General features: G+C 42.8%; 1 protein-coding gene across 1 annotated transcript; it reads left to right on the top strand.

The window, feature by feature from the left end:
• The first annotated feature begins 3,970 nt into the window (after positions 1 to 3,970).
• On the top strand, positions 3,971 to 14,356 carry MALSU1 (mitochondrial assembly of ribosomal large subunit 1). The gene is made up of 4 exons (XM_002751511.6): positions 3,971 to 4,243; positions 5,484 to 5,662; positions 12,485 to 12,566; positions 14,139 to 14,356. The coding sequence occupies exons 1-4, from the start codon at positions 3,988 to 3,990 to the stop codon at positions 14,324 to 14,326; spliced, it is 705 nt and encodes a 234-aa protein (XP_002751557.3). The 5' UTR covers positions 3,971 to 3,987; the 3' UTR covers positions 14,327 to 14,356.
• The last annotated feature ends 308 nt before the right edge of the window (positions 14,357 to 14,664 follow it).

Genomic DNA, 14,664 nt, shown 5'->3' with positions numbered 1-14,664 from the left:
CTCTCTCTCTCTAGTTTAGCCCTTGGGCTTTTGGCCCAGCTGCTCTGTACCTCCTACCTCTCTGTTTCACTGAAGCAGGGTCCTGAGGTCTGTCTGGTGTCATTTCCCAAAGTAGGCCCCCAGCTTCTCCCCAGCCCCTGGGGCTAGCTGCAGAGAAAGTATCTGTGACTGCAGCTTCCCATGAAGCCCCAGGACACAAATTTGGGAACCTTCTGGCTCTGAAATTAACACACCGGGAATGTAATTAGGATCTGTAATCAGGAAGTCCTCGTATCATCACTCTAGTTAATTTATAATTCCTGACTCTCTCAGGAAGTTGCTTTTGGCTTCAATCCTCTGGCTCAGCACCCCAAAGGTAATCATTATTAAACCACCACCCACCTTCTGATTCTGCCTTTACTAAGCAACCAAGGTCTGAAAACAATGCCCAAGACCATAAGTAGATGGCAGTTTTGGGGGAAAGAGGGGCATCTTGCATTTCTGAGAACCTCTCTCATCTCCCTCAGGTAGGAAATATGACCTGTGAAAATGGATTTTGGTCATTAATATGGACATACACAGTGCTGAAACTTGTCTCTGAGATCGCAGATGATGAGAAACTGTCGTTCTGAATCATTTCAGTGAGAATGGAACATCCTGGTCTTGCCTGAAAACTCTGAGGCGTGGGGGTCATTTCACATCATTCCACACAGAGACACAGCTTTGGCATCTGTCCTCCTCAAGGGCCAGCACTCCACATTTAGCTTTTTTTTTTTTTTGAAATGGAGTTTTGCTTTTGTTGCCCAAGCTGGAGTACGATGGCACGATCTCGGTCACTGCAACCTCTGCTTCCCTGGTTTAAGCAATTCTCTTGCCTCAGCCTCCTGAGTAGCTGGGATCACAGGTATATGCCAGGACAACCAACTAATTTTGTATTTTTTTTTTTTTTTTTACTAGACAGAGTTTCTCCATGTTGGTCAGGCCGGTCTTGAACTCTTGCCCTCAGGAGATCCACCTGCCTTGGCCTCCCAAAGTGCTGGGATTACAGGTGTGAACCACCACGCCTGGCCTATCTTAACTTTTATAGGTCTAAGGAGCAAGGACCCTAAGTCTGTTTCTCAGCCCTGCTGGTAATCAGAATGTGATGTTCCTAGTGAAGCATAAAATAATGTTTCTAACAGGACATGATTCTCCCCAGACCACATGACTCTTCTGAGTGACCAATGACATCTTCAGCCCCTATGAACATTCTCCTGTCTCCTGAACAAAGATTATTGATAAACGAAATTGCTAAACTGCCCCTGCTTCTGGACAGCACCCAATCCACAGCTGATGCCACTTCCTCTGGTCTCTCCTTAGACTCAGCGTTAGCACAAGCCCTAAACGAAGCCCCTTCTAGTCCTCTTCCTGAGCTCCTCCTCTGTCCTCCATAGCGTGTCATCTTCCTTGCTACAGCAAGTAAATAAAACGAACTGGGACCACACGTGTGTTCCTGGTTGTCTTTTTCTGATGGGCTTTATCAGAATGACTGAGTTCAACCCATTTCCTCTCCATGAGGTCAATTTGTGGACAGATACTAATTTCCATATGAGTACTACATGCCAAGCAAAATGGTATGTAATTCGTGCTGCATATTTTATTTAATTTTTTGAGACTCTGAAGAAGGTATCATCATTCCTATTTTACAGATGAGGAAATTCAGGCTCAAATTAAGTAACATCAGTAGCACAATGCTAATAAACGGAAGAGGTGGAATTAAATCTAAGTTTTCTAGTTGGGTATCATCCAATCAAACATAGTAAATTTTAAAGATATTTATGAACAAAGGGATGAGGGCTTTCTGAGGGACCATCTGAGAGAGTAGGAGAGATATCTTAATGCTTAAGATATGTCTTACAAAGTCTGATTTTGTCATGTGAAAACATGGGAAAAGGGTGCTCTAAAAAGAACAGTGGCTAGGCGCAGTGGTTCACACCTGTAATTCGAGCCCTTTGGAAGGCCCAGGAGGGTGGATCACTTGAGGTCAGGAGTTCGAGACCAGCCTGGCCAACATGGTGAAAACCCGTTTCTACTAAAAATTCAAAAATTAGCCAGGTGTGGTGGCACACACCTGTAATACCAGCTACTTGGGAGGTTGAGACAGGAGAATTGCTTCAACTTGGGAAGTGGAGGTTACAGTGAGCCGAGATCACACCACTGCATTCCAGTCTGGGTGAAAGAGCGAGACTCCGTCTCAAAAAACCAAAACATAGTATATGCAAAACTTGGCATTGAAAGGATATGGTGAGGTTGCCTGTACTCACAGCTATAAGGAAGCCAATTGCGTAAGGCCAGGAATTTGAAACCAGCCTGGGCAACATAGTGAGATCCTGTCTTTTAAAAAAATTTTAAAACAAAAATGAGCTGGCCATGGTGGCACATGCCTGTAGGCCTAGCTACTTGGGAGGCTAAGGCAGGAGGACTGTTTGAACCCAGGAGTTTGAGGATGTAGCGAGCTATGATTGTGCAACTGCATGGCAGCCTGGTGACAAGAGTAAGCCCTCATCTCTTAAAAAGAAGGGGAGGGGTATGGTGAATTTGAAAAATAGCAAAAAGCAGATGAAGCTAAAATAATTCTAGTTGGTAGAAGGGCAGCATGGAGGATGAAAAGATTAGAAACAGACTTGAAACAGGACAGCCAGGTAGGAGGCGGTCTCTGTAATTAGGCAAGAACTAATGAAGGTTTGGACTAAGGAAGGAACAGTGGAAATGAAGACAAGAAGTTGGATTCACAAAAACATTTTGGAGGTAGCATAAGCAGGATTTTGACAACAGATTCATTTGTTGTATGAAGATCCTGGACTGTATGAAGTCCAGGGTTTGGGAGATATGGAGGGATGATGACCCAGTGAATGAGCTTGTAAATTCAGGTGGTAAAGCAGGTTTGGGATATTCAGAGACAAGGGTAGGAACATGGAATGAATGGCAAAAGCTAGGAGAAACACCAAATTCATGCCTATGGAAAAATGAAGAAGATGGGGCTAAAATTGGACAGAGGAGATATTTCAAAAATATCTTGAAGCAATTGTACATATCTGGCGTGATATACACAAATGCTTAATTTCTGTATTTTTAAAAGATTTCCCAAAATGTGTGCTTGGAATTATTTAAAATAATGTAGCAAACATTTTTGGAGTGGCTGCTATGTGTCTGGCAGTGTTTCAGACATTTGAAATATTTGCTCTCTATGAAGCCTTCCTTTCAGCAGCTAGCAAGCCTGGAGTTCAGAAACTCCAGAAATTGGCTTCTGATTCTAACGTGGTCCCTGAGTGTATGACCTGGGCAAGTTGCTTCCCCTGCCCCGGATCTATTTCAATTCTTAAGTCCCATGAGTGAAAATCTTGATGGTACTTCAGCGTTCCTTATTCACACAGAGCAAGCCCCCACAGTGCCACCCCTGGGCGGAAACTCCTCCATACAGGGAGTGTAGATGATGGGCTCACCTAAAAACGGTTTCCAAATGGTCCTTTACACCTTTGCCTCCCACCCCACTCTAGCCCAGGATAACAGATTTTCCTTGTGGGATTTCAAATTTGCAAGGAAATCTTGAATGTTTTTTGGTAATAAGAGAGGGTAGATTATATGTCCTAACTCCAGTCTAATCAACAGCAGCAACTTCTGGACGTTCAGTACCAGGAACTGTTTTAGGTGCTGTGGAAGAGTTAAAAAGTATTGCCTTTATGAGGCTTACATGAGTGGACAGAGCCAGTACCAAATAAAAAAGAAAGTGACGACCTAGTGCGCCACTGTGACACAAGGCAAAACAAGGTGGGCAAGCGACACTAGTTCATTCTTGCACGCCCTAATCTCCAGTTAGCTCTTCCGGGTCACTGCAGTCCTCACGGGCAGCAGACTCCTCCCATGGCCCGGCCTTCAGGTCTTGACTCCGCCCACGCGCTTGACGTAGAATTTGCAGGCCGGGTTCCGTGAAGCACCTCCCACCCGCGACGCCGATGCGAGTCCACTGCTATGGGGCCGGGCGGGTGTGTGGCGCGGCGGCTCGCGCCGATAGTGTGGCGCAGGGTGGTTTCCTCGGTGGCTGGGTCCGCGGCTGGAGCCGGGCCCAGGCTTCGGCTACTGGCCGTGCAGCGGCTTCCCGTAGGATCAGCGTTCGGCCGGGCTTGCCAGACCCCAAACCTTGTCCGCGGCCTGCACAGCGATCCTGGACTGGAGGAGCGGGCAGAGGGTAAGGCCGACGCGGGACGCCGAGAATCGGACGCTTCAGGTACTGGCGTGGAGGAGAACGAAGGCGGCCCTCTTCGGGCAGCCAGGAGTCAGGTCCCGGTCAAGCAGGCTGTGGGTTCCTCTCTTTCTGCATTTCTATTTGGGTCACAAAGCTCCTGCACATCCAGAGCTGGAAGGGACTTCAAAGGTTGTTGGCGTCAACCTTTACGTTGCACAGTGAAGAAACTGAGAGCAAGAGATGAACTGCAAAATCCCAGCCTCCCGGCCGGCCACCTCCTTCCCTTGACATCAGTCTCACCGTCCTCACCTTCTTTCACGCTCTTCCTAGGATCCTGGGAAGTGGATTTGTGGGGATTGTTGGGGCATGAGGATTCTGAGGAACCAGGGTCTGGGTGTGAAGGGTTGCGTACCACTAGTAGAAGATGTGTCCAAGTTAATATCTTCTAGTTATTGCTTACGTTTTTAGAAACTTAAGAATGGTAAACAGATCACATCTAAGAATGTAGAGTATGAGAGGGAGAGGCCTTAGTGGACTTAGCTACTAGGTCCTTTGGAGTCAGCTTTAGAACTTAAGTGTGCTTTAAATTTACAGTCTGTAATACTCCAAACTGAATATCAAAATATCTGTATCTTTATGGGAAAAAAAACAGATTTTCACAGGTAACAGTTGTTAATAACCCAATGGGTTTGTATGAAAACTTGAGGGTTCAAAATGATAATAACTTAAAAATTTAGCACTTTCAGTGACTGATCTTAGGCCACAGTAATTCTGCTAGTCCTCAGTTTCTTCATCTCTCAATTGAAGGTTGTGGACCAGATACTACCTAAGAGCCCTTCCAGCTCACAGTTCTAGTACTGTGACCCATTATGACTGAGATTTAATTTAATATGTTCCAGGATATCACCTCCTATCCAATTTGTGGCGCTGTTTTTCTGTGTACAGCATTTCTGTGTTTGTGGTATATTGTTCCTTTTAAGTGTTCATGAATAGAATGTCATTTGTCACTGATGTCTGGTTCTACTTACATATGGTTAATCGCGAAGGATATGTAGTGGCTCTGCGTAATCTGAGCACTCTGACCATAAAAGTTGAACAGTGCTATGATACTGCTGTCCATGTTCAGTTTCCAGGAGGCCTGGGCCCTGCTGTCTGTAAAAACACTTTGAATCTAAACACCCTCATGGAGGAACAGTTTCACTGTCAGCTGCCGGCATCTCTGGGTGCATACAGGTCTGTCTTCTTGGCCGTCCTGACATAAACAACTATTTGTGCATTTCAGATCATACTGGTTCCAAGTTTGACATCGATCTGATGGTTTCACTTCTGAGGCAAGAAAATGCAAGAGACATTTGTGTGATCCAGGTTCCTCCAGAAATGAAATATACAGATTACTTTGTGATTGGTAGTGGAACTTCCACCCGACACTTACATGCCATGGCCTACTACGTTGTGAAAATGGTAGGATGCTTTCTTTTCTCTTTTGGACCATTAACTGAGTGGATTAGTGCCAGTGCATCAGGCCAAAGAACAACACTTAGAGAATAAACCCATCATATGAAGTTACAGAAGAAGCCCAGATTTTCAAGTTTGCATGAATGCATTTTGTTCTTTGATAATGAAAGATATGAGAGCAAGTATCCAGCCTTATTGAGTTAGGATATCTTTTTTCTTTTTCTTTTTTTTTTTTGAGAAAGAGTCTCACTTTCATCAGGGTGGACTGGAGTGGTGCGATCTAGGCTCACTGCAACAGCCACTTTGCGAGTTAAAGTGATTCTCCTGGCTCAGCTTTCTGAGTAGCTGGGATTACAGGCATGTGCCACCATGCCCAGCTAATTTTGTATGTTTAGTAGAGACAGGGTTTCTCCATGTTGGTCATGCTGGTCTTGAACTCCCAACCTTAGGTGATCCATCCACCTTGGCCTCCCAAAGTGCTGACATTATAGGCATGAGACACAGTGCCTAACAGGAAGATAGTGATAGTATTTTATAACCTGAGGCAAGCTAGAAGACAGTATAACCAGGGGGAGTTCTAGAGGCACTATCCATTGTAATAGCCACTAGCCACATGTGCCTATTTAATTATAAATTAAAATATAAATTCAGTTCTGCAGTTATATTGCTATATTTCAGATGCTCAATAGCCACAGGTGGCCAATTGCTACCATATGGGTCAGCCATAAAACATTTTCATGATTATAAAACGTTCTATTGGACAGTGCTGGCCTGGAGTTTCAAATTGTTGAGCATGCCCAGTGTTCCCAAGCACTGTATGGGGTATTGAGAAGGCAAGAACAGAAAAGATGTAGTCCTTGCCCTTACAAATCTAGTTGAGGAAAGAAAGGGGGATTGTTTTCCAGTTGTACTGAATGTGAATCAGAATGAGGAAGAAACTGTACTTGGAAACCTCCAGCTGACTCTGGTACGATTCCGCAGGGGCAACATATGTCTCTTTCTCTGTTGAGAGCTGATCATAGAAGAGGCAGTTAAGACCAGAAGAATAGCTGAGATTGTATAGAGAATGGTTGTAAAATAACCAGGTGGGGGTTGTAGACAAAACTCTGGTGCAACATGACAGAGTAGAAGAAGATGCCAAAAAAGGGGTAATTGGAGAGATAGGAAGAAAAGTAGGAAAGTGTACAGAAGAGATGCAAAGACAGCCTACCCGGGTCTCTATCAGATGTTATAGTGAGATGGAGTAAGAAGACTTAGTGACCATTGGACTTGGGGATGTAAAAAGAATTGGAGGTTTTATAGAGACATTTCTGTCAAAGAGATAAAGAAATAGAAATTACCTTTACAGAGATTTTAGATGAGGAGAGATATGCAAAGGCCAGAAAGTTTTTTTTTTTGTTTTGTTTTGTTTTGACAGAGTCTTGCTCTGTCACCCAGGCTAGAGTGTAGTGGCATGATCTCCACTCACTGCAACCTCCGCCTCCCGGGTTCAAGCGATTCTCTTGCCTCAGCCTCCTGAGTAGCTGGGATTACAGGTGTGCACTACCATGCCAGGCTAATTTTTGTATTTTTAGTAGAGATGGGGGTTTCATCATGTTGGCAGGCTGGTCTCAAACTCCTGACCTCATGATCTGCCCGCCTTGGCCTCCCAAAGTGCTTATAGGCGTGAGTCACCACACCCCGCCCATTTCCTCATTTTAAAATTTGCTGTTCAGTAGCTTAGTACCATCACATGGATATGCAGTCATTACCACCATCCATCTCCAGAACTTTTTTCATCTTGCAAAACCCAAACTTTGTTCTCATTAAACAATAACTATCCATCTCCCCTTCCCCAGGCAGCTACCACTTTACTTCCTGTCTCTATGAATTTGACTACTTTTCAGTATCTCATAAGAGTAGAATCATACAGTATTTGTCCTTTTGTGACTGGCTTATCTGTCTTAGCATGTCTTCAAGGTTCATCCCTGTAGTAGCATATGCCAGAATTTCCTTCTTTTTTAAGGCTGAGTAATACTCCATCTTACGTTATGTGCCACATTTTGTTTATCCATTTATCCATCGATGGACACTTTGATCGCATCCACCTTTTGGCTGTTGTGAACAATGTTGGTATAAATATGGGTGTAGAAATACTGTTCCTGAGGCTGCATGCGGTGGCTCATGCCTATAATCCCAGCATTTTGAGAGGCGAAGGTGGGCGAATTGCTTGAGCTCTGGAGGTTGAAACCAGCCTGGGCAACATGGTGAAACCCTGTCTCTACAAAAAAGACAAAAAGTAGGCCAGGCATGGTGGCTCACGCCTATAATCCCAGCACTTTGGGAGGCCGAGGCGGGTAGATCACGAGGTCAAGAGATCGGGACCATCTTGGTCAACAAGGTGAAACCCCATCTCTACTAAAAATAAAAAAATTAGCTGGGCATGGTGGTGCATGCCTGTAGTCCCAGCTACTCGGGAGGCTAAGGCAGGAGAATTCCTTGAACCCAGGAGGCAGAGGTTGCGGTGAGCCGAGATCGTGCCATTGCACTCCAGTCTGGGTAACAACAGCGAAACTCCATCTCAAAAAAAAAAAAAAGTAAAATAAAAAATTAGCTGGGCGTAGTGGTATGTGCCTGTAGTCCCGCTGAGATTGTACCACTGTGCTCCACCCTGGGTGACAGAGCAAGACAGTCTCAAAAAAAAAAAAAAAAAAAAAAAGGCTGGCTTCATGCCTATAATCCTTTGCAAGGCCAAGGCAGGTGGATCACCTGAGGTCAGAAGTTCAAGACCAGCCTGGCCAATATGGTGAAACCCTTTCCCTACTAAAAATACAGTAATTAGCTGGGTGTGGTGGAGGGGGCTTGTAATTCTGGCTACTTGGGAGGTAGAGGAAGAATTGCTTGAACCTGGGAGGCAAAAGTTGCAGTGAGCCAAAATGTCACCACTGCACTCCAGCCTGGGAAACTAGTGAAACTCAGTCCCAAAAAACAAAACAAAAAAAATGCTGTTTATGTCTTTGCTTTTAATGCTTTGGGGTATGTGCAGAGAAGTGGGGATTGCTGGATCATATAGTGATTCTGTTTTTCATTTTTTTTTTTCTAATCAGCCTAGCACAAAGCTGAATTTTTTTTTTTTTTTGAGATGGAGTTTCGCTCTTGTTACCCAGGCTGGAGTGCAATGGCGTGATCTCGGCTCACCGCAACCTCCGCCTCCTGAGTTCAGGCAATTCTGCTGCCTCAGCCCCCTGAATACCTGAGTAACTGGGATTACAGACACGCGCCACCATGCCCAGCTAATTTTTTGTATTTTTAGTAGAGACGGGGTTTCACCATGTTGACCAGGATGGTCTTGATCTCTTGACCTCGTGATCCACCCCCCTCGGCCTCCCAAAGTGCTGGGATTACAGGCTTGAGCCACTGCGCCCGGCCAAAGCTGTATGTTTTTAATGTTTGGAGGCGCTCCTGTACTCTTTCACAGTGGCTTTGCATTTCCTCTAGCAGTGCACAGAGTTTCCAGTCTCTCGGCATCCTCACCAGCCTTGTTACTTTCTAGCCATTCTAATGGGCGTGAAGTGATATCTCATTGTGGGTTTTATTTGTATTTCCCTAGGATTAGTGATGTTGAGCATATTTTCTTTTGTTTATTGGCCATTTGTATATATTTTTTGGAGAAAAGTCCTTTGCTTTTGTTTGTTTTAAAGAGACAGTGCTCACTTTGTTGCTCAGGCTTCAGTTCAGTGGTGTGGTCATAGCTCACTGCATGCAGCCTGGAGCTTCTGGGCTCAAGTGATACTCTCACTTTAGCCTCTCAAATTGCTAGGACTACAGGAGCAGGTGTAGTCAAATTCATAGAGACAGAAGGTAGAATAATAGGAGTTACTCAGCCACACCCAGCTAATTTTTTTCTTTGTAGAGATAGGATCTCACCATATTGGCCAGGCTCTTTGCCCATTTTATCAGGTTGTTTGTTGTTTTGTTGTTGAGTTGTAGGAGCCCTCTATATATTCTGGATATTAATCCCTTATCAAATCTATGATTTGCAGGTGTTTTCTACCATTCTGTGGGTTGCCTTTTTACTCTTTTGAGAGTATCCTTGGATGCACAAAAGTATTTAATTTTGGTGAAGCCCAATTTAATTTTTCTTTTGCCTGTGTCTTTGGCATTACATCCAATAAATAATTCCCAGACCAGTATCGTGTTTTCCTCATTTTCTTCTAAGAGTTTCATAGTTTTAGGTCTCCTGTTTAGGTATTTAACCCATTTTGAGTTCGTTTTTGTAGACAGTAAGATTTTTCATGTGGACATGTTTCCTCAGCACCATTTGTTGGAAGGACTGTCCTTTGTGCATTAAATGGTCTTGGCTCCCTTGTTGAAAATCATTTGGCCATATGCACAAGAGTTTATTTCTGGGCTCTGTATTCTATTTCATCAGTCTGCATATCTGTCTTTTTGCCAGTTTTACTGTTTTGTTTACTGTGACTTTGTTCCAAGTTTTGAAATCAGGAAATAGGAGACTCCAACTTTGTTCTTTTACAAGATTGTTTTGGCTATTTGGGGTTCCTTAAGAGTCCGTATTTTTTTTTTGAGATGGAGTCTCATTCTGTCGCCCAGGCTGGAGTACAGTAGCACAATCTTGGCTCACTGCAACCTCTGCCTCCCAGATTCAAGTGATTCTCCTGCCTCAGTCTCTCAAGTAGCTGGGGTTACAGGTGCCTGTCACCATGCCCACTTGATAGAGATTGAATTGAATTTGTAGACTGCATTGGGTAGTATTGGAATCTTTACAATATTGTCTTCCCATTCATGAATGTGAAATATCTTTCCATTTACTGGAATCTTTAAGTTCTTTCAGCAGTGTTTTGTAGTCTTCAGTGTAAAACTCTTGCTCCTGTGGTTACGATTATTCTCTTATTGTAAATGGAATTTTAAAAACTTTTTCAGGTTGCTTATTGTTAGTATATAGAAATACAATGGATTTTTGTGTGAATTTGTTTAGTAGTCCTACTTGGGCTTTTTTGTGGAATCTTTGGGGTGTTCTACATGTAAAATTGTATTGTTTTCAGAAATAATTTATAATTTTCCTTCTTCCTCTCCAAGTTGGTTACCTTTTCTTTTTCTTGTCTAATTGCTCTGACTAGAACTTCCAATACTTTGTTGAATAGAAGTAGCAAAAGTAGGCATAGTCTTGTTCCTAATCTGTTTTTTTTTTTTGAGACGGAGTTTCACTCTTGTTACCCAGGCTGGAGTGCAATGGTGCAATCTTGGCTCACCACAACCTCCGCCTCCTGGGTTCGGGCAATTCTCCTGCCTCAGCCTCCTGAGTAGCTGGGATTACAGGGACGTGATACCATGCCCAGCTAATTTTTTTTTTTTTTTGTATTTTTTAGTAGAGACGAGGTTTCACCATGTTGACCAGGATGGTCTCGATCTCTTGACCTCGTGATCCACCCACCTCGGCCTCCCAAAGTGCTGGGATTACTGGCGTGAGCCATCACACCCAGCCCCTAGTCTTGTTCCTAATCTTAAAGGAAAGCTTTCAGTCTTTCACCATTGAATATATTAGCTGTGTGCTTTTCTTACATGGCCTTTGTTATGTTGAGGTAATTTCCTTTTATGCCTACTTTGTTGAGTGTTTTTATTGTCAAAGTGTGTGGAATTTTGTTAAATGCCTTTTCTGCATCAGTTCAGATTATCATACAGATTTTTTCTTCATTCTGTTAATGTGTTAATGCATTGATCAGTTTTCTTATCTTGAACTACCTTGCACTCCAGGGATAAAGCCCACTTGGTTATGGTCTGTAATCCTTTTATAATGGTGCTGAATTTAGTTTGCTATTATTTGGTTGAGGATTTTTACATCAAAAGTTCATCAGAGGTATTGGTCTTACGGAATGAGTTAGGAAGGGCTCCTTTGGGGGAGGAATTTGAGGATTGCATTCTTGTTTAAATATTTGGTGAAACTCACCAGAGAAGACATCTGATCTAGGACTTTTGTTGGGAGATTTTTGACTGTGATTCAATCCCCATACTAGTTATGGTCATTTCAAACTGTATTTCTTCATGGTTCAATCAGTAGGTTATGTTTCTAGAAATTTTGCTGTTTCATGTAGGTTACCCAGTTTGTTGGTGTACAGTTGTTCGTAGTACTCTTTTAATCCTGTTTCTGTTAAAATCAGTATTGTCACCTAGTTCAGATTTTAGCTGTCTTTTTTCTTAGTCCATCTAAGAACCAAATCCTCGTTTCATTGATTTTGTCTTTTTCCTGCCCTAATTATTGCTTACTTTGATTTTGGAGTGATTGATGTATATGCAGTGTTCTTTGTCTCTTGTTAACAGTGGCCATCTTGTTTGATATTAGTATATCTGTTTTAACAAAAGAACTGAGACCATTTATAGGATGATGGGGTCCCATTAACCTGCTATAAAGGTAGATAAGGTGAAATCAGTGGCACTGAGGCAACCTGGCTTCAAATAAACAGAAGGTAGTATCTTCAGTCCCTGAAGGTGAAGGGAAGCTGGGATGAACATAAGTGATGATGTAGGTGAGTACCAAATGCTGACTGAGCTTAGCCTTTCCAGCCTCACAGGAACCTTGGTGAATGAATGGGGTGATCCCCTCAGAAGGGTTGGGGCAGGAGGATTCAGGAGTACTCAGAGAGGTGTAGGAGGTGGATAAGATTTAGAGGGAGAAATGGTTTCCCTAAGTTACTGATCACAGGGCAAAGTATAGCAATGAGAAATGAGTAAGATTAAAAAAACAAAACAAAAACAAACCAAGCTACCAGCAGACCTTCAACAAGAACAGGCTTTCCCCCCATCTTCTCTCTTTAATAAACAATGTTTTTGCAGTACAAACACCTGAAATGTGAAAGTGAGCCTCATGTTAAGATCGAAGGGAAAGACACTGATGACTGGCTTTGCGTGGATTTTGGTAAGTTGTTCTGGCATGTTTTATAGGTAACTTGGTACTACACTAATCTTGAGTTGTTTTCAGTTGCAAAAGGATTGAGATCAAATTGATGAGTGTATTTCCAGGTAAGATTTTTGAAGTGTGATTAAGATTTTTTAGTTATAATCCAGGTGGTCTTATTCACATGTAGAATTTTCACCTATTGACACCAAAGTACTCTAGATAATGCACTCTTGGAGGAAGGAAGATATATACTATATGGTGTATATCTGACTAGCCATACAGATCAGGAAGGTGGTAGACAACAGGATAACATAGCAGAGGTGGGAGATATTCCTTAGTGGTGGTAGAGGAAGGTTTGGGGGCTGGACTGCACAAATAGATGAGGGTAAGGTTCTTTGAGGCACAAGAAAGGACAAGAGCAGAGGAATAGAGTTTTGAAAAGATGTAACAACTTTGGGTATTAATGTGTACATAGTTTCAAAGTACCTTCCAACAAGATACCATTAGTACAAAGGAGTATATAACTGTATGTCAACAACTGAGGAATCTGAGATTTTATTCTACTTGTAAGTTAATAAGTTGTCCTGCCAGTTTCATGGATACTAGCAAAAGATAGTATTACAGTGTTAGAGACAAAGGACAGTTTATTACTCACAGCAGTAGCCAGCATCCATTTTGCACTAGTTTCCTGAGCTCTGGATTCCATAGGGCAACACAGGGGCCAGATGACACCAGCACACACAGTTGTAAAAGAGGAACCCAGATGAGGATGCCTACACCTTTTTTTAACAGGCAAGAAGCAGGCCTACTTTTGCTCTGATGGTTTCTCAACTTTTGTTGATATTAATGTTTTGGACCAGGTAATTTTGCATGTGAGGGAGGGGTGTCTCTTGTGCATTGTAGGATGTTTAGCAGTATCCTTTTCCTCCTTTACAATTGTGCCAATCAAAAATGACCCTAGACATTACCAATATTACCTAGTTGAGAAATGCTGCTCTAAGCAAAGCTGCCCTTTGCCCTGGAGTGAGACAGTGTATTTCTTTTAAGAATATTCACTTTACGGGGCCAGGCACGGTGGCTCACGCCTGTAATCCCAGCACTCTGGGAGGCCGAGGCGGGCAGATCACCTGAGGTTAGGAGTTTGAGACCAGCCTGACCAATATGGTGAAACCCCATCTCTTAAAAAAAAAAATTCATTTTGCAAACATCCTTGGATAGTCAGAACAAAAGGCAGTGTTTTGCATGAAAGATGTGCAGAAGTGTGTTACCCATGGAGAATTGTTACAGGAAGAGAAACCTGACAAACCACCTTTAGTCTCTTCGATAAAGTTAGTATCACCAGTAATGTTACATATTGACGTGTACGTTCTCCAGGTACACTGAGAAAGGCATAGCATCACTTCTGTGGTTTTGTTTTTGCCAGGATGTGGTCCACGGTTTGCCTTTTCAGTTCCGAGGTGATGCTAATCTGGGACGCACACTTTGAGAACCATTGCTTTGTTCCTAGAGTTATACTGGTCAGTGTGTGTGAGGTAAAAATAAAAGCAAATGAACTCTTCCTTCATTTTAACTCTTATCTCTCCCTGATAGGCAGCATGGTGATTCATTTGATGCTTCCGGAAACCAGAGAAATCTATGAATTAGAGAAATTATGGACTCTACGTTCTTATGATGACCAGTTAGCTCAGATAGCACCTGAGACAATACCTGAAGATTTCATTCTTGGACTAGAAGATGATACTTCATCTGTGACTCCAGTGGAGTTCAAATGTGAATAAAATATTTTATGCACTGTTTTAGTCATTTCAGATTTGGATTGAGTCACTTCTTGGAAAATATAGCTCCTAAAGCCCATCTCCTTGGTTAGGCTGCTCTTAGAACAAGTCTTGTCTACCTCTTGGGAACTCATGATAACTGACATGCAGAGACTGTAGGTAAGTAAACTAATAACTGCAACCAAGACTCAGTACACTCTACCCAAACGTCTAACATGCTACCGTTATCCTGGAAAGGTCACCAGAATTTAGAGTTAGCACCGGCTCTTGTGCTTGAATTCTCTGCTGAGATATTTATTTAACATAACTTAAATGTAATTTTTTTTTTTGAGATGGAGTCT

This window comes from Callithrix jacchus, chromosome 11 (assembly GCF_049354715.1).
Source record: "Callithrix jacchus isolate 240 chromosome 11, calJac240_pri, whole genome shotgun sequence".
In the NCBI taxonomy this organism is placed as follows: Eukaryota; Metazoa; Chordata; class Mammalia; order Primates; family Cebidae; genus Callithrix; species Callithrix jacchus.
The sequence above is the reverse complement of the archived record's forward strand: the minus strand, read 5'-3'. Positions and strand labels throughout refer to the sequence as shown.

Coding starts and splice junctions, on each gene's coding strand:
- MALSU1 (XM_002751511.6), top strand. CDS start 3,988: ATGGGGCCGGGCGGGTGTGTGGCGCGGCGGCTCGCGCCGATAGTGTGG. Junction 5,663..12,484: donor CCTACTACGTTGTGAAAATG/GTAGGATGCTTT, acceptor ATGTTTTTGCAG/TACAAACACCTGAAATGTGA. Junction 12,567..14,138: donor CTGGCTTTGCGTGGATTTTG/GTAAGTTGTTCT, acceptor TCTCCCTGATAG/GCAGCATGGTGATTCATTTG.